The following is a 21,288-nucleotide window of genomic DNA, read 5'->3' as shown; positions in this document are numbered from 1 at the left end:
TGCCATAAATGTCAGTCACGTAAAACATGTGATTATTTGTTTCTCTTCCTGTTCTTCTAAACAAAGACAGAACATCATCAGAGTTCTGAGCATCATGAGATTGGTAACCAGGGTTGCCCTAATAGAAGCAGACAGGTCTCCTATTCCTTTTCCAAAAACTTTGGAGTAGGTGAGTTTTGGAATTCAGGATTTTTCAGATTGGATAAAGATCATACAGGCTGTATATTGTACACCAGACACCACCACCGTCAGGTGTGGAACAGCACTCCACAAGCAAACACATAATCTTTCTGCAACTTAATATGTGAATATAAAATCTATATAAAATCTATAAAATATGTTCTATATTCTGAAATCTAGATTTTCACAGATCTCATAAAAATGTATAGATTCACGTGAGTGCAGATTGGGTTTTCTCCCAAATGAATTCTGATCAGGTTAAGTTTTTGGCCCTAAATTAGTAACGTAGAACTTTGCATCTTCAGAGTTTTTGAACTTAGGAATTCCAAAGAAATTGTGTACCTGTACTATTCTATGTAGTTCTTTAAAAAAGAGGTAGTCTTTTTGAAAGAGTCCATTAAGCTTTAGGAAATGTAAAAAATGGTGGGTAGCAATTTCAAAACTTACTACAAAGCTACAGTAATCAAAACAGTGCGGTACTGGCATTAGAATAATAGACATGTAAAGTGTATGGAAGAGAATTAAGAGTCCAGAAAAGAGTCAAATATCAATTGTTAATTGAATTTTGACAAGGGTGTGAGGGAAAAAATAGTCTCTTCAACAAGTGGGTCTTGGGCAGTTGGATTTCCACATACACAAGGAATGACATTGGATCCTTACCTCACACCAAATACAAAAATTAAATAAAAATGGGTCCAAAGCCTAACTGTAAGAACTAAAACTAAAAGCTGTTAGAAGAAAGCAGAGTGGTAAGTCTCTGTGACCTTGGGTTAGGAAAGTTTTCTTAGGTATCACACCAAAAACGTAAGCAACAAAAGAAAAAGTAGATAGATTGGACTCCATAAAAATGAAAGACATCTGTGTATCAAAGGACACTCGCAAGAAAGTGAAAGGACAACCCACAGACAGAATGTGAGAAAATATTTGCAAATCTTATTATCTGATAAGGGTCTAGTATCTCGAATCTATAAAGAAATCCTACAACTCAACAATAAAAAGACAATTTAGAAATGGGCAAAGGACTTGAACAGAAATTGCTTTAAAGAATATATGCAAATGGCCAGCAGGTACATGAAAAGATGTTTAGCATAGTTAGTTGTGAAGGAAATGCAAAGTAAAACCACACAGAGTAAAGCAGATTGGCAGTTGCCAGTGGTTTGGGACAGGGGAAATGAGGAGTGACTGCTAATAGGTACAGGGCTTCGTTTTGGGGTGAAAATGTTTTGGAAGCATGTACTGGTGACGGTTGCACATTACTGTCAATGTACTAAATGTTACTGAATTATACACTGTAAAATGATTAAAATGGTGAATTTTATGTTACGTGAATTTTACCTCAAAAATAGTGGGTAGACAATTATTAGCTCTTGAGGGACCTTAAGGCATCTGGAAACCTTAGAGGTTTTTTGGAATGACTAGCCAGGATGTTGGAAACACAGTAAAACGAATCTGCATGATAATTAAAATGGGTGTTGTGCTTTTTGAAAGATGTGGACAGATTTTAGGAATTCCAGGAATAGAAAGCAGAGTTCCTCCGCCTTGTCACTATTGTCATTTTGGGCTGGATACCGCCACGTGGTGGGGCTGTCTTGGGCACTGCGACAGGTTTAGCAGCATCCCCGGCCCCTACCCACTAGATGCCAACGGTGCCTCCCAGCCCGACTGGGACACTGTGACAACTGAAATTGCCTCCACATGATGTCAGATGTCCCCAGGGAGCAAAGTCACCCCTGGTTGAGAACTACCATTATGACTTCTTCAGGATGGGGATTTTACCTTCTCCCAGAGAGTCTCCTTTAAAAGAATCCACTGCTGAGATCGTCTTTAGTTATCTCCTAACGACAGTGAAATCATTAAAAAAAAAAAACCAAAACACAGCACGGTTGTTGATTGCAAAGAAGCTTCCAAAAACCTCTCTTGTTATAAGGGATCAACTACGTGATCAACTTGTAAACAGCAGGTTTCTCACTGGCAACTACATGCCCTGGCAATAAGCTAAATGTGGATAGCACAAAAAAAAAAAAAAAAGAAAGAAAGAAAGTTAGAGTGCAACGTTCCCTTTTCAAACCCTTTTTGGGCAAAGACTACGGCTCTGCCAGCATTCCAGAGTAATGACAGCTGATGTGCCCTTTGTCAACTTTCCCTCCTTCTCCTTTGAAAATGTGGACCTAACTCCTTCCAGAACCTTCTTTGATAACCTCTTCTCAGTCTGGAATCAGACAACATTAGCACAGAGAGCAACCTGTGCTCTAGACGCCCCTCCCCCTTCAGCAGCTGCTGCCAGGGAGGCAAGGCTGGGGACCCAGGACCCCGGTCCCCTGGCTGCTTCACCCCGCACAGCGCCACTTTTGTCTGTTTCCTATCTTGGGCTTTCTGAGTACTTTATTTGAAGGTGGAGTTTCATTTGATTTCATGTGAACAAGAAGTTCTGAAGCTGAGAAGTTTGACCGCCACCGGCCCCACACGAGACCTCTTTTCTGCCAATGAGGAGCCGAAACCCAGACTTTTAATGCAGGACCAGACCACTTTCCTCTCTTCCAGGGGAAGGCAGCCAAGCAGCTGCAGCAAGATGTTACTCCACGTCTGCTGTGCCTCAGTTTCTGCTTCCCTCCATGAGCACACAACTTCTACCGTACAGGCTTGTTCTGGGAATTAAACTGATGTAATTAGTGGCACATAAGCACCACTGCTGTGGACTGAAAGTTTGTGTCCTCCTCCAGATTCATATGTCAAAGCCCTAACCCCAGTGTGAAAGTCTCTGGAGGTGGGACCTTTGGGAGGTGATCTGGGTTAGATGAGGCCATGAGGGTGGGGCCCCCCATGAGGGGATTAGTGCCCCTGTGAGGAGAAGAAGGGACCAGAGCTTGTCCACACTCTGCCACGTGAGGACACAGTGAGACACTGGCCATCAGTGAACCAGGAGGAGGGCCAAGCCCCTGACCCCGCTGCACCCTGGTCTTGAACTTCCCAGCTTCTAAAACTGTAAGAAATAACTGTATGTTGTTTAAGACACCCAGTCTGTGGTATCCTGTTACAGCAGCTTGAATTGACTAAGAGAACTGTCTATCACATCAGCTACGTAAAATTACTTCATCTCTTTCTCTAGGAAGAGACTTGTTAACTCTTCCCATTATTCCATCTAAACCTCATATGGTCAGGGCCACAAGAGAAGGCTCAGCTTATGGGACTATCCAGGGGTTCTGCCACTGTCCAGCCCCATAGGAATCTTCCTCTACCTGCCTCGTCTGGAACCACAAGCTTCCATGGTGCCAAAGGAAATGGTCACCCATCGGGTTATTCTCATTTCTGCTTCACATGCTGATATCAGTGAGAGAGGTACCTAAGCCAAGGAGGCGACGTCAGTCAAGGTCAAGCTGAACTTCCTCATCCCCTAAGTTCTTAGTAACTCTCAAAGAATACACATCGATGACATTTTACATCACTGCTAAAAGACATGAGGGAAGGGCAACATCCATGAGCCAGAACCTCTGAGAAATTCCTGGAAACTACAGGTTGGTCACAAACAGCCTGAATGAAGGACTGATAAGTCCTCAGTTTATCTCAGGAAGAGGGTAAAGGTAAGATGTCTCCCAGTTGCTGCTCAGTGACGCTGCCAGGGGCTTTGAATAATGATTCTGAAAACACAAGCAGACTCAGGGATAGCTCTTCAAAGACAAATCTCAACTGTCCTCAAGCTTCTGAGAAGAGTACAATGCTGAGGTTCCCACAGGGTGGGAAGCCCCTCGCTCTTCCTAAGCAAGGTCTGCAGACAAGTAAGGCGGGATCTCAGGGACATGGATCCCAGAGAGATCCCAGATTTCCTTGTCATGCCACAAGGAAAAGATGCCACCGTACCCTCTGTGCCAAGCAAACAGGACAAACAAACTGCTGCATAAAACTGAAACCTTTTCCTTTCACCTCCTTCTTAGCTCCCTGTGGATAGACTGGTCTGTACCCTGGCAAACTTAAACTACAATAAAGACAATTCTTTTCCTTCTCCCCTTAATCTGGGTCTGAAAGATGGGCACAGGGACCCACCCAGTTCCAACCAGAGCCCACTTCATATTTTACTACCAGGTCATCCTTAATGAGGTTGAACAAAAAGGGAAGGATTACTGTTCACATGAAAAGATTCAGCTGTTCAGCAGATGAGGTGGATCTGAGAAGTCAGAGCGAAAGCCCCCCTTTCAGACAGTACTATGGAAGAAAATCTCTAAGCTGTATTGCAATGGGACAGAAGGAGCTGCTGGGTTTATAAAATGAGTATAGGCAAGAATGGCGAGAGAACAATGTGCCAATAAAATGGAGGAGGGCAGAGAGAATGTGGAGGAGACTGGGCATTACTAACACTAACTAGGTAAAATGGAACACAAATGTGAGAAACTTGACCGGAAGCCAGAGGAAGACAGTTGAAAGGATGACTAATATGAGGGGGAAAAAGCAAAAGGAAAAGGAGGACGATATAAGAGATCCAAAACATAGCTACAACGAATTCCGAGGGAAAGAGTGAAGCAGAGGAAAGTGAGCACTGAAGAAGTTATCTTTAAATTCAGGACAAAAAAATCTGCAGTGGGTTCCAGGCAATAGCAATGAAAATTGCCCCTAAACCAGCAATTTCCAGGAGACTTTTTTTTAATTTGACTGGAAAAAAAAATTCTATCAACATCTTGGCTAGAAAATATATACATATACAAAGAGAATACTTGACAAAAAAAACACAAAACAAAACAAACAATAGTCAAGTTGACCTCAAGTCATTTATAAAGTGTTAAATACCATGAAACAAAGGAGTAATGACAGTATTTTGAAATAAAAAAAATATATGTATATAATTCAAGTTCCTTACTCAGAGAAGCTGCTGTCTGTGTGTTTAGGCGCAAGCATGTAAGGGCTTAGAAAATGTGTTTTGCTTAAGTCTTCACTGAAAGATTTTATTTGGTGTTATACTCTGCTTTAGTGTAATAGTAAATATTTTAAACCTTATGAACCATGCAGGCTCTGTAGCAACTCTTCAAGTCTGCCGCCACCATAGCATGGAAGCAGGCATGGGGGATTTGTAAGCCAATGGGCACGGTTGTGTTCCAATAAAACTTTATTTACAAAACCAGGCCAGAGTTACACATGGTAGACAAAGCAAAATCCCGAGCTTGTGAGTGAGTAAATCACAGTATATAATAAGAGGACAATTAGTATTACTAAATTAAATTATAGAAAGACACAAAAGCAGGGTAGATAATGCAATCATTTAATAGCAATAATCTAAATTTAAATGTGAAATTCTATTAACCCAAAGATGTGAGTTTCAAGAAGAAAAGAAAATCCAAGCATGCTTAACTTGGCTTCCCTTACATGGGCAAAGGTACTGATAGAAGTTGTGGTAGGAAAGAACCAAAGGTTAAAAAAATGCTTTTGAAAAGCTCTAAAAGAGAGAGAGAGAGAGAGAGAGAGAAAAGAAAAGCTCTAACGAACTTCTTGTAGAAATAAAAATAGGAGACAACCTTTCCAAAACATTGCAGAATTAAAAAGCAAAGAAAATAAATGGTCCAATTTGCAAGAGACAGAAAACAAAGAAAAGGAAGGAAGCATAAAGCCAGAAAGCATAAAGCAAGAAGGCAAACACCAAACTAAATATATCTGTTACAATCACTGGAAATTAGTTAAATTCTTACTGAGAGACAAATACCCAGATCAGACGCTTATACTATAAAAAAATCTATGTGATACAAGATACACAAGCTGGTACATAAAAAGACAGGCAAAGGTATGTTGGCAAATGCAAACAAAATCATATTAAAGATTACAGTATTAATTTTTTTAAATGTGCACATCAAGGAAAAATAAATCGGACAAAAAGTCTATCTTTAATGAAAGATATTATCGACTCAGTCTTTTAAGTATCAAGCAACTGCACCAACATATATAAAGCAAACCTGTTAAAAATTTAAGAATAACTGGAGAATTATTTCCAGTAGCTGTGGGAAGATTTAACCATACCTCTCTCAATATTTGACAAAGTAGATAATGGATAAAGATATAGAATGGTAAATTAGGAAGGTCTTAAAAATTCCACTATTAAAGTTTAGTTAACAAGTACCTATTAAATATGAAATCTATTAAATATGCTAATTATTGATCATCTATTAAGTCATAAAGAAAACCTCAATAAATTCCATAAGCTAGAAATTACTTAGTGCACATTTTCTGACCACAATGTAGTAAATCTGAAATTGATTTTTAAAAGTGGGGGATTTAAGACACCAATTATTTTCAAATTAACAAACAATAAGAACATCGCAATGAATCTTCTTCTGTCTGCACAGGACAAAGGGAACATTAAAAGGGGAAAGATGGAGCAACTAAATGAGAGCACTGCTTCGCAAAACAAAGGGCAAGGAGCTCAAGTTTGCTTGAAAGAAAATGTACAGCTTTGACTGTTTTGAATCTTTGACAAGAAAGAATTAAAATACATGAAACCGACATTCTGTGCAAGGTAATTTTAAAAAGGGCAAAATATAACCAGAAAAAGAAAAAGAAAGAAATTTCTAACGATTAAATTATTGCACTGGAAAACAGATTCAAACAATCAATACATCCAGGACTAGGGTTCCTTGAAAAAAATAGTAAGACAATCTTCCAGGATATCTCGGTGAAGGCAGAAAAAAGAAAACAGAAGCGCATGATGTGGGAAATGAGAAAGATAGAATAGAAATGAAAAATTAAAGAATTTCCTGTAGAATTCTATACAAAAATGTTAAGCCTCAATGAGAAGGAAAATGGAAAATAAGAAAACAAAGATTATCAAATCTGACAATCAGAATAGACCACTATCCATGGAAGAAATAGAAACCAGTCTCCAAGAATTGCATCCATAAAAGGAGCTGTGCCCAAATGTTTTATGGGCAAGTCCTTTCAAACCTTCAAAGAACACATAATTCTTATGCTATTTAAACTGTTAGAGATTGTAGAAAAAAATGAAAAGTGTCACAGTTGGCTTTATGATGTTAACATAAACTTGGTACCAAAATGTAACAAAAACAGCACAATAAAATAAAACAATACGTTCACTTTACATAGAAATACAGATAAAATCCAGAAATAAGACATTCGGTATAACACAGTAGAATAAAAAAGAATAATGCCACTGATCAAGATAGAATTTATTCCAAGAATACACGGACAGGTTAATGTTATGAAATAAAATTTATCAGACCTCAGTGTCAATGAAAAAAGTGGAGAGTGATGGGTAGCAAAAAAGGAACACCCGGTAAAATTAAAAATTCAGTTTTGATAAGATGTTCTATAAACTATAGAAAGATACTGCCTTGATATGATGAAGTGTATTGATCTAAAACCAACAATGAGTGCCATACGTAATGTTGAACCACCCAAGTAGCATTTCCCAAATCCACTACTGTAATAGTTTTCTAGGACACATTAGTTAAGTGTGATGAAAAGTACAGTGTAAACAATAGTTCAAAAGCAGTTAAGGAAATGAATGAGCAACATGTCATATGTCTTAACAGGAGGACTTGGCATGATAAAGATGTCACTTTTCAAATTAATATATACATCCTAAAAATGTATGATTAACATGTGACAGGATCTGTGTGTGGTGCGGGTCAGTGGAGGACAGGGTTTTTCTGGAAAAATGAATGTGCAAGGATGGGCAAGATATGTGCAAGATAATTTTGAAAAAGAATTTTCATCCAGGGACCTTAAACCAGAAAATGTTAAAATGTATTATGAAACCACAATAATTAAAATAATGTATAGAAATGTCAAATCACTATGATGTACATCTGAAATATATATATTTATTATATTATATTCTAATATATTATTATACATATTATGCACAAAATATAAATATAATATGTTGTATTATATTTATATTACAAATATTATATAACTATTACATATAAATATGATATGAATATATTATATGTCGATCATACTACAATAAAAAAAGAATAAAAATTTTTAAGTGAAAAAAATAAAATAGTGTCGCACCAATGCTTGAGCAGAGAGATGTAAATTATGGAACAGAAGCGGGAGTCTCAAGATTCTTTTTAATATAACAAAGGTGGTTTTCAAAATAGGACAGGAAAGGATAGATTATTCACTAAATCTTTTAAGACTATCTGGCTAACCATTTCAAAATAGATATGGTTAGACATCACCTACCAAAATACAAAAATAAATTCCAGATAGATTACAAATGATGTCCTAAAAGAACTGGGGGAAAATAGAGGTTATTTGACTGGCATCTTTCCAAGCATCCCTGGGAAGGCACAATTCATAAAAAAATAGATTAAAATATGTGACTATATAAAAATGGTAAATGCCCATATATTTGCAAAAAACACAAAAACAACAAAATGTGAAAAAACCCAATGGAAGCATAGTTGCTAAATATGTGCAAGAATTATATTAAATACTCCTCATCTTTATTCCTTTTTTAGTAAACCTCTCTGTCTCTCTGTCTGCAATCCATTTGCCATTTCACAGAAGGTGAACACCACCCTGGGAAGGAGGAGGACAAGATTCAGAGAGATGTCCCATTTAGCCAAAAAATGGAACCAAATGTCTTCCCCATTTACCTTCTACAGGTGGACTGTGGGGGGAAATGGGGAAGGAGGTGGTGGAAAGAGGCATCTGGGTGTTTGTTCTGAGCTCCTCTCAATAAGGACCTCAAGGCATTTAAGATAAAGGTGGGAGTGAAGGTGATTTTTCCCACTCTCCATTCTGGGGATCTTGGAGATGCCACATGACAGTTACTGCATCATGAAAGTTACAGCCAGCACGGCTGGGCAGAGAGCAAATGCGGTCAACATGCCTGTGTGGTGTGGTGTTTATGATGTGTGTAGTGGTATAGTGTGCATGGTCTGTGTGGCGTGTGTGGCATAGTGTGGTATGTGTGGTATCTATGGTGTGGTGTGGTGTGTGTGGTATGGTGTGGTGTGTGTGGTATAGTGTGGTGTGTGTAGTATGGTGTGGTGTGGTGTGTGTGATACGGTGTGGTGTGATGTGTGTGGTGTGGTATGGTGTGGTGTGGTGTGTGTGTGGTACGGTGTGTGGGGTGTGTGTAGCGTGGTGTGGTATAGTGTGTGTGATACGGTGTGGCGTGGTGTGGTGCGTGTGGTATGGTGTGTGGGGTGTGGTGTGTAGGATGTGGTGTGTGTGGTGTGGTATGGTGTATGTGGTATGTGTGGTGTGTGTAGTGTAGTGTGGTGTAGTGTGTGTGGTATGGCGTTGTGTGGTGTGGTGTGTGTGGTGTGTGAGTGGTATGGTATGGTGCAGTACGGTATGTGTGGTGTGTGTGGTGCAGTAGGTGTGTGTGGTATGTGTAGCGTGGTGTGGTGTGTGTGGGTTATGGTGTGTGGAGTGTAGTAGTGTGTGGTGTGGTATGGTGTATGTGGTGGGTGTGGTGTGTGTAGTGTGGTGTGTGTGATATGGTGTGGTGTGATGTGTGTGGTGTGGTATAGTGTGGTGTGTGTGGTGTGGCATGGTGTATGTGGTGGGTGTGGTGTGTGTAGTGTGGTGTGGTGTAGTGTGTGTGATATGGCGTGGTGTGATGTGTGTGGTGTGGTATGGTCTGTGGGGTGTGGTGTATATGGTGTTGTGTAGTGTGTGTGGTGTGGAAGGAACCCATGGGGCTCTCCATGCCTTGAGACAGGGGTGAAACATTGCTGAGGATTTTAGCTCAGGAGCAAGAAGTGATCAGGGGAGCTCTAGGGACAAAGTGACTTCCTGGCCAATGGCAACAGAGCAGTTATCTCCCCAGCCAGGAACGGACGGAGTCACAGGCAAACCTTGAGGGTCTGAAGTCCCAGGGAGGACTGTGTGGAGCTGGGTCATCAGGTGGGACAAGGGGCCCACAACAAACAGCCTCAACTCATCAGGAGACAAAAGCATGGTCTGGGAACTAGTGTTTAGTCATTAGACTACACCACCCTCCCCAAAGCAGGACACTAAAATTCACACTTAGGGGTAGCCAAGGGTCCTAATTTCCTACCCACAAACCCAAGAGATCGTGTGAGCCCCTGGACCTGGTCAAAAACGTAGCGGGCAAATCTGAAAGGCTTGTGTTACTTCAAAGAGGCTAAGTTTATAAAGACGCTGCTTAAATGATGGGATCAGGCTGAGCTTATTGGATTTGACTAACTGTGTGTGTGAGTGTGTGTGTGTGTGTGTCTATTTCCAAGGAGTTCATGAAAAAGATCACATCGCTTTCTGGAAAATAAAGAAGCTACATTTTCTCAGCAACATCTGATTATAGCATGAGAAAAAAACTGGCAACCCAGTATATACTATAAATAAGTGATTAATATCTTCAATGTATAAAATGAGCTTACAAATAGAAAAGAAATAAAAATAAATGGGTTTATAAAAAGCGGCCAAAATGCACAGACAAGCAATTTTACATTACAAAAGACGAAATATAAATGACTAATAAGAATACAGGGGGAAATTTTTCAAATAGCAAAGAAATATGCAATTTAAAAATGAGGAGCCACGATGCAAACGTCCAGCTGGCAAACCAAATAGCGCTAAAATACAGCGAACCTGCTGGACAAGGAAGGTAGGTCCTCCCAACCGGTGTGAAACCACGAGGCAACAAAACACAGCAATGCCTTCGTCCTTAAGTGCTGTCTCCTTCAAAGTAATGACTTGCCTGTCTGTAGCCTGATTTGAAAGAGTCAGCTCTTGCTCAAAGCATTGTTGGAACTCATTCTAGATGTTTTCTGAGCCTGCAGCACATTCTTTGGAATATGACGGTAAATCTTCATTGACAGTTTCGTCTCGTGGAAAGAGCCAGAATTAATTTAAAGCCAAGTCTGCTTATACTATTTGTGATCAGAGAAAGGTTTCCTCATAAATCTGCTCTGGAGGCAATGACAAAGAGGCATTTCGGAACCATGTAGCAGCTCACGGAAATAACTCTTTGCCACCACAGGTTAGAAGGATCGTACTTGGCAGCACATCTCTCACCTGTCCGGTTAAAGATCTCCCACTGGCCTGTCCACAGTCCTCTTTCCACGAAGCCTTTGACAGTCGAAATATAGGCTTGGTCACATCACCCTTGTTCCTGGTCAAAAACTCATAAAATGGCTCTAAATGCATCGTTGGCCTGGCTCCTCTCTCTCCAGCTTCATTTGTCACCAGCTATTTCATAGACCTTCAGTTCTGGCCCCGCCAGTTGTCTGGAAAATCCTCATGGACATCTGGCTAACCTTGTTGGAGTACTTGCTCATTCTGTTCCCCTCCTCACTCTTTCCGCCACCGAACATCTCCCCATCCTGTGCATCTTGGCTCAAAGGTCAAGCCCACCTTTGCAGCAAGCCTTTTCTGCCCTCCCTGCTCAGGGTCTTTCTTATCCACAGTTTATGTTTTCAAGGCACCACCTACATCCTCTTCACGCTACACAGTTTGTATATTTTAATCAGACATTATCTGATCCAAAGAGATTAGAAGCCTGCAGGAAGGCGAGGACCCAGACTCTTTTTACTTGGTGCGTGGCATAAAGTCCAGCATACCGGAAGTCCTCAATAAATAACTAGCAGATAAAGAGAATCTGATATGCTTGGGAGGTAGATGTGCCACAATATGGTCAGAATAGTCCTCCCTCCGTCTGTGTGTCTGCCACTCGCCCATCAGGACATCAAACTATGTCCTTCCCCCTTGCACCTACATGGGCCTTGTGGCTTGCTTTCACTGCAGCATGGGACAGCAGTGACATTGGGACAGGTCTGGGCCCAGCTCTTCAAAGGCCTGGCAGCGTCTAGGGGTGCCTGGGTGGCTCAGTCACTTAAGCATCGGACTCTTGGCTTCCGCTCAGGTCATTATCTCCGGGTTGCGGGATCGAGTACCGTGGGGGGCTCTGCACTCCTCAGGGAGTGTGCTGAAGATTCTCTTTCCCTTTCTGTCTCCCTCTACTTCTCCCCTTGCTCATGCTCATGCTCTCACTCTCTCTAAAATAAATACTTAAATCTTGAAAGCAAGCAAGCAAGAAAGATGGTCTACACCAATGGAGGAGAGAGGCCACCAATTCTGAGATCCAGCCTCAGTGGTCAGATGCACTGGGCCTTGACTCATCCCTGCCCCACAGAATCATAAGTTATAAAACAGTTGTTGCTTTAGGCCACTATGTTTTGGGATAGTTTGTGGTACAGCCAGCGTAACTGAGAAACTGGCCTCCTATCTTAAAATCATAACGGCTCTTAAATTATCTTCACACCATTACCTCTAAGAGGTCAACCTTCTCCGTTAAGAATCAGGGGCCTGATCCCTTTGTGTCTGTAGCAAAGCAACCAAATGTCTGGTTATTTGGGGCATCCATAAGAATCAGAGTCATTATATGTCATTTATATGGCATTACCTGCACTTGCCCTTCTTTCTTGCCATGTCTCTCACATCCCCATCTGAAACTCTGCTATGCATTTCATTGTGCGGAGTTCCAGCTCCATTAGGGTAGGGATTTTTTTCTTGTCTTTTTCTCCAACGTTTCCCTAGCTTTCTGGCACATAGTAGATGCTCAATGAAACTTTGCTGAATGAATGAATCATTCTTTGTCCCCCTGCTTCTACCCGATAAGCCCCTTGCCAGCTCTGCCTTCCCTCAAACACCCCATTTTAAAACACATTCTCCCTCCTCACTACTGCATGGTCTGCTATCTTTTTAATTTTAACATAAATATCAAATATTCTATATCCACAGGAGCCACAGCTCAGCCCAAGGCTACCTCCTTTGACTCAGAGTTAACAGCAATGACTAGGTCCAATAATAATGCCAATTTTGTACTGCAATCAGAGAACCTGAGTTCAGACACACTCCGATGCGTTCAGTAAATGTTGCCCCCTTCATCCGTTTCTTTCTGATGTTCTCTTTCTCAGACCTCCAACAGCATCTACACATTACCTATGTCAGTAATGGTCTGCAAGTCACATACATGCTGATAAAATTCGCATTTATGGCCATTTACTCTCTGCTAGGCTCTGTGCCAGGCAGTCGATCTGTATAACACGTCCTATTTTATGAAAAAGAAAGCCTAGCTTTCAATCTCAGACCACCACTTTTCCCACCCATCGCAATGACTCTGGAACTGGAAGGCTCTAGACCAAAGGATGAAATAAGCAAAGGTGATGCACACCCCTTAGGCCCTGGAGCTCCCCCCGAGACACATTTTTCACCCCTCCTTTTTTCACATGCTGAAGGCACACACACTTTCCTCTTCTCCCTCTTCAGCTCCATGATCAAAACCCGGCTTTTCAAAACATTCACTCCAAGATATCAATGACTGGTAACAGCCTCAGAGGTGACACCCCTCCCTACAAGGGGTCTGACTTTCCACCAAACGCTGAGGATGCCAAAAGAAAACAAGACTTGAGAGTGGGCAAGTCAGATTTCTACTAGCAATCACACCATTCAGGCCTGCAGTCATCCCGGCTTTGATGGGAGGAGCGGGGAGGAGGGAAGCGTGGGGGCGGCGAGGAGCCCTCTCACAGGGTAGAGGGGCGGCCTTCGGCCATGACAGAGTGCTCACTCACTATCCTGGGCCGGTTCCTACACGTGTGGGTGCTTTGCTTCTCAGCTTTCTATACCACACGCATCCCTGCCTGGCTTAGTTTCTAATCTCACTGTTTTCTGACAGCCTAGCTCAGGCTGATAATCTCTTCATCCCGAGAGAGTACTTGTCATACTTAAGAGCTTCTGTCTGGTGTGTATGTAATATAATGGCATATTTATTCTTCTGTTCACATTTTGCATGAAAAATGTACTTAAGACAGTTACTAAAAACAAGTAACATCTCACTGATGGCCCCGAGAAGTAGTGTAGGCTTCAAGTCCCTGCTCAGTCAACACTGGTACTTCTAGAAGTTTCCACAGTGACCTCCAGACACAGTGAACTGTGATATTCCTTTGCACTTCTAATACTACTTCATAAGCTTGTGATAACTGTTCCTAATTTGTTTCCTTAACTAGATTGTGACGCCCTTGAGGGCAGGGAATGTGCTTTATTCATATTTTTGTTCTAACTCAGTGCCTGGTACTTATTATACAGTCAATAAATCCCGGAAGAAATAGTCTCTTGTTCATTTGGTGGCATGAAGAAACTGTGAACCACAGATCCTGGTAGGTTTGGGGACCTTTTGCCTACTGAGCAGCCTGGTCAGACTGCCAACAGTACGTTTTCAACTTCCCTCCTGCCGCACTGCATTATTAGGATTTAAAGGAGGCCCAGCGATTCTGGGTGCTCCTGTCTTACCACAACTTCCTGCCGCTGTAACCTTTCACCTCAATGTTACTAATTCCCCAGGAGAGCAGATCTAAGAGGTAGGCCATGGTTAAACCAGAGTTCCCCTTTGTCTACCATCTGAATCTGTAAGACTCCTAATCTGTTCCAGTTTATGTCCCTGCATAACCATATGTCTTTACTGTGGTTCCTACGTATGACCAGTCATCATCAACGTTCCCCGTAATCCTCAGCCTCTTAGCTGTTAGGGAGTCACACACAACCTTCTTGACAGTTCTTACTTTCAACTTATGACTATAAATCTCAAATATGTCCTTAGGACTTTCTGGTGACTCTACTAAATTTCCATAATCTATTTACTCTCTCGCCTCGAAGGGTAATATTTCACATCTTCCTTTGCTCCTCAAACCAACATCATTTTCTATTCCTCCCTCACTTGTAGCTGACGATCTTGCTTTTTATTAGGTTGAGGGCATAAATATATTCCGAAGAGATGATTACCTCTCCTCCTCCATATCTGCGGCTTCTGTGCTTATAGACCCTGGCTTCTCCCTCACTTCCCAGCACTCCACTTGGGCACTGAATCCCACCTCCTACCTCACCTATACCATCAGCAACTCTATTCCACTGTTCCGTCAGAATATAAACATGGTATCCTATCTCCGACCTTAGGAAATTCTTTCTAGATCCTTCCAGCTATCCTCTGTTTCCCTGCTCATCTAGGAAAACCTTTCCCAAGAGTTGTCTCTTTTCACTGTTCCCACTTCTTCATCTTTCATTTTCTCTAGGAAGCACACAGTCAGGCTTTTGTCTCCCTCACTCCACTGAGACTATTATCCTCAGCGGATGTCCTCTTATCACCAAGGACCTCCACATGGCCAAGTCCAATCCTGATTCCCAGCCCTCCTCTGACTGGGCCGAGCAGCTGCCTGTGACACAGCTGAATACTCTTGCCTTCTCAAAACATTTCCATTCGGCTTTGAGAACAACGCAGTCTCCTGGTTTTCCTCCTAACTCCCTGGCCGCTCTTTCTCAACTTCTTCTGCTAGTTGGTTCTCCTCCTCTTCCCAGCCCTCAAATACCAGAATGCCCCAGATTCAGTTCTTATCTCTCTTTTCTCTCCATATGCCCCTCCTTGTAGATCCGTCCACTTCTGTGGCTTTAAATATGTTGATGTGTCCCCAGTTTACATGGTAACCCAGCTGCCCCTCCTAGCTCCGAACTCACATATCTAGTTGCCACTTGGCATCTCTACTTAGATGTTGAATAGGCACTTCTCAGAGTGGCTACAAAAAAGAAACACTTGTGCTTCCCACTCCTGCCAGCCCCTAACAACCCCATCATCCTCTAGTTTTCCCAGTTTCAGCCAAATGTACTACTGTTTACCCTGGTGTTTAGGCCCCAGACCCGGAAGTCATCTTTAATTCCTCTCTTCTTTTCTCATACCCTGTGCCCAAACTTGTCAGCTCTACCAGTGAAATGAGAGCTGAATGTGATCACTTCTCACCACCCCACCGTTTCACCCAAGTGCTAGGCATCACGACCTTTCCAACCTTGGCTGCTCTAACAGCTTCCCAACCGGTCTACCTGCTTCCCCAGTCATCCCCCCACATAGGCCACTCTCCACGCAGCAACCAGAGTGATCCTTTAAAAATATAAAACAAGCCACTCCCCTCCTAAACCTGTCTGATTGGATGGCTTCCCATTGCAATTGGAATAATACGCAAATTCCACTCAGGCCTAAAAGACCCACATCGCTCTGACCTAGTGCATCTTCACAACCCGTTTTCGAACTTGCCTGCCCATGCATTCTCTGTAGTTCAGCCACGCTGACCTCTTTGTTCTGCCTTGAACAGGTCAGGCTCTTTCCTATCTCTGGATTTGCCGTCCCTCTGCCCAAAAGGCCCTTCCAGACTTGGCAAGGTTTGCTCCTCACTTCAGTTAGGTCTCTGCTCTAATATCTCCTCTTCAGAGAGAACTCCTCTCACCACCCACCCCATTGCCCTATAAATCTCTATCCTCTTATCCTGTTTACTTTTATTATAATGCTTAGTAATCCTTGACTTCTTAAGGTGTATATATTTGTTTGTCTATCTTCCCTAAAAGAATGCAAACATTTTACTGGCAAGGAGTTTGCTGCCTTGTTCAGACTATGTGTCTAGAACAAGTGCTCACTATATACTTGCTGAGCACAGGGATGCACGAATCAACTTCAGGAGGAAGTAAGAGATGAGATGCAGAAAGACAGGGAAGCAGTGGCTCAGGTAGAGCATTATTTAAATAAATTTAAAGCTGTGATGTACTTCCAGGAACGGAGTCAGCAGTAATGATGGGCAGGCACAATGGGAAGCCAGCTAGTAGCCTCAGAAGGGCCTCTCAAGCAGCCCCGTTAGATAGAAATTTCTGCAACGATGAAAATGCTCAGTGTCTCTGCTGTCCCCAATAGTAGCCACTGGCCATGTGTGGCTATTGAGCACTTGAACTTTGGCTAGTGGGAATGAGGGACTGGATATTAATTATCTTTAATTTTAATTCGCATTAAAAAGCCACATGTGGCTGGTGGCTATGGTATTAGCAAAGCTCTAAAACCTGAAGACTCTCTTCCCCCCACTTGGGATTTCAGAATAATAATGTATTCCTCACTGAGTTGTGGAGAGGATGAGTGAAATAAAGAGCCTGGACAAACTAATTTTGAGTTGGCCCTCAAAAACTAATAGCTGCTATTATGACACAGAGTTGCAAATTAAAGTACTTTAAATGCATGTCACTTAAATTTGGCTCTAAAGGGCCAGAAACGAACTTTTATTAATTTTTATCATAATTTTGTTGTTTAATAGAGTTAGTGGACAACCAATATGTGGGTCTATATTTGAGCTCACAAACTAAAAATAGAAAACAACCATTTTGGGATCTCATGAAGGCCTTTCAGAGATAGATGACTATTCCAAGTGGATCAGCTTGCTGATACTTACAATGAGCTAATTAGCTTTGACAATAGCTAATATGGCATTTGCAAAAATCGGATTTGTAACAGTACTGTATTATTTTCAAACAGTGTCATCTGCAACTTCCAGAATGATCTTGGGTAAGAGTACTGTTTGTTTTATACTATTAAAATAAAGAGGAAAGTATTTACTTATTGGAAACATTATGTTGAATTTTCTAAAGCTTAAATTCGTTTGGACATAAAAATCACCTTTTTTTTTTTCTTGTCAGTGGCTGGCCACACTTTCTTCCATACTGAATCCAGAAAATAAAATTAACACAGATATAGAACATAAGCAGACCATTATGACTAACCCTTAGGAATAATCTAATCTAATAATAAAATTACACATTTGTTCAGAATAAGTATGGTGCTTATTTTTAGGCCAAGAGAATTTGCAGCCCATAGCAGCAGAGGTGAAAGTGGCATTCCACAGCCCTGCCTAAGTGTGTGCTGGAGACTCTGAGACTCCAAAGAAGAGGGATCTATTTAAATTAAACGCATGCTTAAAGGCATTAAGAAAAGTTGACGTTCTTATTAAGGAGACCAATTAATCTGTTGGAAGCCACTTTACAGTAGTTGAAAAAGTGCCCTAGGACATAGTAATATAAATGAGACTGCGAGAAGAAAGGGAACTAAAATGCACTTTTCCACAAGGGAGCATTTTCCTAACTGCCCCCACACCGGCTTTGCTCTTTGAAATGCAGATCCTTTTTCCCCCGTCCCCCACCTTTACTGCGAGTCTGGGGTAGCAGAGGGTAACAGAATGGAGATCCCTAAATACCAAGGTCGGGTGTTTAAAGACTTACCAATGGGCATCACTAAGAAAAAAGGCAGCCAGCAGAGGACGAAGCAGCCGACCACGATGCCCAGTGTTTTGGCCGCTTTCTTCTCCCGGGAAAACTTGAGGAGCCTCACGGAGAAGTGCGTCTTGTTCTTGGCGCTGGACACACCGGTGCCTCCTACTGGGACATTTTTCCGATGGATGCGGAGCGTCACCTGCTCCGAGTCCGACTTGTCGGTCTTGAGGCCAGACTTGAGGCCCCTGCTTTCCCTCTTGGCCACAACGTAGACCCGGCAGTACATGACCAGGATGATGGTCAGTGGCACGTAGAAGGAGCCCAGCGCGGAGAAGAGCACGTAGCCCGGCTCCTCGGTGATCTGGCAGATGGTCTCGTCCTCCGGGGCCGGCTGCCTCCAGCCAAAGAGAGGCCCAATGGAGATGACGAGGGAGAGAGCCCAGACACAGAGCAGAGCCATGAGACCCCTCTTCTGGGTGACGATGGTGGGGTAGCGCAGCGGGTAGCTCACACCTATATAGCGGTCGATGGAGATGATGCAGAGTCCCATGATGGACGCGGTGCAGCACAGGACGTCCACCGCCGCCCAGATATTGCAGAAGACTCTGCCAAAGGCCCAGTAGCCCAGGATCTCGAAGATAGCTGAGAAGGGCAGCACGGTGGAGGTGAGCAGGAGGTCGGCCACCGCCAGGTTGACGATGTAGTAGTGAGTGACCGAGTGCAGATGCCGGTGGCAGGCCACGGAGAGGATCACGAGGATGTTGCCCAGCACGCCGAAAATGATGAGGCCCCCCAAGATCACCCCGAGCAGAATGGCCTTGGATATGTTCACCGGTGCCGGCGGGTGGGTGCAGTTGGAACTGTCGGAGGCATTTCCAGAGAGAAACACCATGGTCCCAGCCGGGGCCGGCGAGGTCCGGCTCTCGAGAGCCACCCCCGGGCGAGGGCGGAGGCGGAAGCGAGGGAGCAGAGTCAAAAGGTCTCGGCTCAGGGGAGCCTTGCCCGCTGGGGTTAGCTGGGGGTGAGAGATAGCGCGCGGGTGGGAAGCAACCCCGGCCTGCCGTGCAAACCCTCAGAAAGCCACGCAAAGGGGCAGGGCGTTAAAGGCGACATGGCCAGGGGCGCGCGGGGCTACCCACGGACCCTACCCACCCGTTGCGCTGGCCTCCGGCCCTAACTCCCTTTCCTACCCGAGGCTTGGCGCGAAGCTCGAGGAGGCACGTTGGAAAATGCGGTCGCAGAATTACAGGGGCCCACTTTTGCGTACTGTCTGATCCGTCCTGGTTAGAAGATGCAGCATTCTGCACGTAATCTGGAATTCAACAGTCCAGCGCCAGTCTCCCCGCAAACCACAATCAAGTACCGCTTTGCCGTCGACTCTCAAAAGCGGGCACCTCTGGCATCTGGGCGCTTCTGCCGGCCCGCAGTTACCCAAGGGTGACTGACCCGCGGTGGACTCTTGCTAGATCCAGCTTCTCCGCGCGCAGGCCGGGGGAAGTGGGTATGAAACATTGGCCAGGACCGAGGCGTTTGCCGGGCGTTGTTTGCTTGCGTCTTCCTGAAAGAGCGCAAAGAGAAAGGCGGAGTATATACCAGGCGCCCCGGGGAGCGAGGCCAAAGCCGGCTCGACGGACCGTGGGCGGTGGCTGGGAGCCCCGCCGACTCTGCGGTCCCGGAGTGGCGTGCCCTGCCGCAGCACAGGCGGCGCGCGAGCGGACCGCGCGCAGTGCCCCGGCCGCGGAGAACCTGCCCTGGCGCGCGGCCCGCAGCCTCTGGCCGGCTCCAAGATCCGAAGCAAACAAACCCCAAGCTGCAGCGGCCAATTACGAGCGGCCGCACAGCGAAATTAAACCCCGCGAAGCTCGCTAGGCGGGACTGCGGCTGGCTTGTGTGTGCCGCGCAGATCCGAGTCGGTGAAAACTGGCGGTTGCCATTTGAACAGGTTGCTTCGCAGCCACCTGGAGGGGGCGGCCTGGGAGAGGGAACCGCAGCGACCCGGGGACCTCAGGCCCGCCAGTGCCACGCGCACGTTCACGCCGGAGGAATTCACACTTGGGTGTGCGGTGCCCGCCGGTCTGTCGATCAGCCAAACCGGCTTGAGAGCCAGGTCCCGAGCAGAGCCTGGCGGGGCCCGAGGGCTGAACGCTACCCAGGTCGGTCCAGGAGCACTTTTCAAGCAGCAGGATCGGCGGTGCCGGAAGGCTTGAGCCTTGAGCCACACCCGGACGGGCTGCGCGGGTGCAGGCGAAGCTGTGGGGAGGGCAAGCGCTACTCTGCAGAAGGGGCTTTGCAAGTGGCGGTCACTGCGAATTTGGTTAGGCTTAAAAATCAAGCGGAAAGGGGACGCTTCGGTTTTCTGGGCTGGGGGCCGTGGTCTGTGTGAGAAACTTAGGTTTCTACGGCTGCGAGCCGACCCATAGGAACTCAGGCAGGAATGCGAGGAGTGGGGACCCATCTTGCTTTCTAAGGACTCTGGCTGGGGTCGGGCCCAGAGCCCGGACCCTAGAGGCGAAGGCTATTGTGAAAAATCATAAGTTCAAGAGCTCACAGGTGGTACTAAAAGCAAGCAACTGCAGAAAGCCTCTTTTCTCTACCTCGGGGCGATTAATACGGGCTGAAAAACACACTTGTTAACTAGGAGGTAACTTTCTAGAATACGTAAGGGAAACAGGGTGGGGTGGGAATGCTGGTGTCAAGGCGGGTGAAAAAAGCAGAAAGTGCGGGTTCGGGCTCACCGGGAAGGGAGGGAGATGTGCCCTCACCCACCCGGCCCTGCTGGACGCCTGCGTCCCGCGCAGCCGCGCACTCACCTGGAGCTGGGAGCGGACCGGAGGTTCGGTCCCACGAGCAGCTCTGCAGCCTGCTCGCTGGGGGAAGAGGCGACCGTCTCACCAAGGAACCAGTTCTTAGTTCTGCACCCGCTGACTCACCCCTCCACCACAGATGTCTTTAAGCTCCCAGCTCAGTACCGCTTTACCTGCAGAATTTAAAATAAAGAGTGAAAATAGGAAAAGAAAAAAAAAACAGCAACAAAAAACGAATAGCCACCAGGAACTCCACATTCACCCT

General features: G+C 44.5%; 1 protein-coding gene across 1 annotated transcript in view; it reads right to left on the bottom strand.

The window, feature by feature from the left end:
• The window catches only part of ADRA1A (adrenoceptor alpha 1A), a 108,733-nt gene extending 87,462 nt beyond the window's left edge, over window positions 1–21,271 (bottom strand). The window contains exons 1-2 of the mRNA XM_040626481.1: window positions 21,030–21,271; window positions 18,229–19,777 (exon numbers count right to left, since the gene is read on the bottom strand). Coding sequence (XP_040482415.1) covers window positions 18,229–19,111 — 883 coding nt within the window. The 5' untranslated portion in view covers window positions 19,112–19,777; window positions 21,030–21,271. The remainder of the gene's footprint in view (window positions 1–18,228; window positions 19,778–21,029) is intronic.
• Window positions 21,272–21,288: the final 17 nt, after the last annotated feature.

This window comes from Ursus maritimus, unplaced genomic scaffold (genome assembly GCF_017311325.1).
Source record: "Ursus maritimus isolate PB19 unplaced genomic scaffold, ASM1731132v1 scaffold_11, whole genome shotgun sequence".
Lineage (NCBI taxonomy): Eukaryota > Metazoa > Chordata > Mammalia > Carnivora > Ursidae > Ursus > Ursus maritimus.
This window is presented reverse-complemented; position numbering and strand designations above follow the sequence as displayed.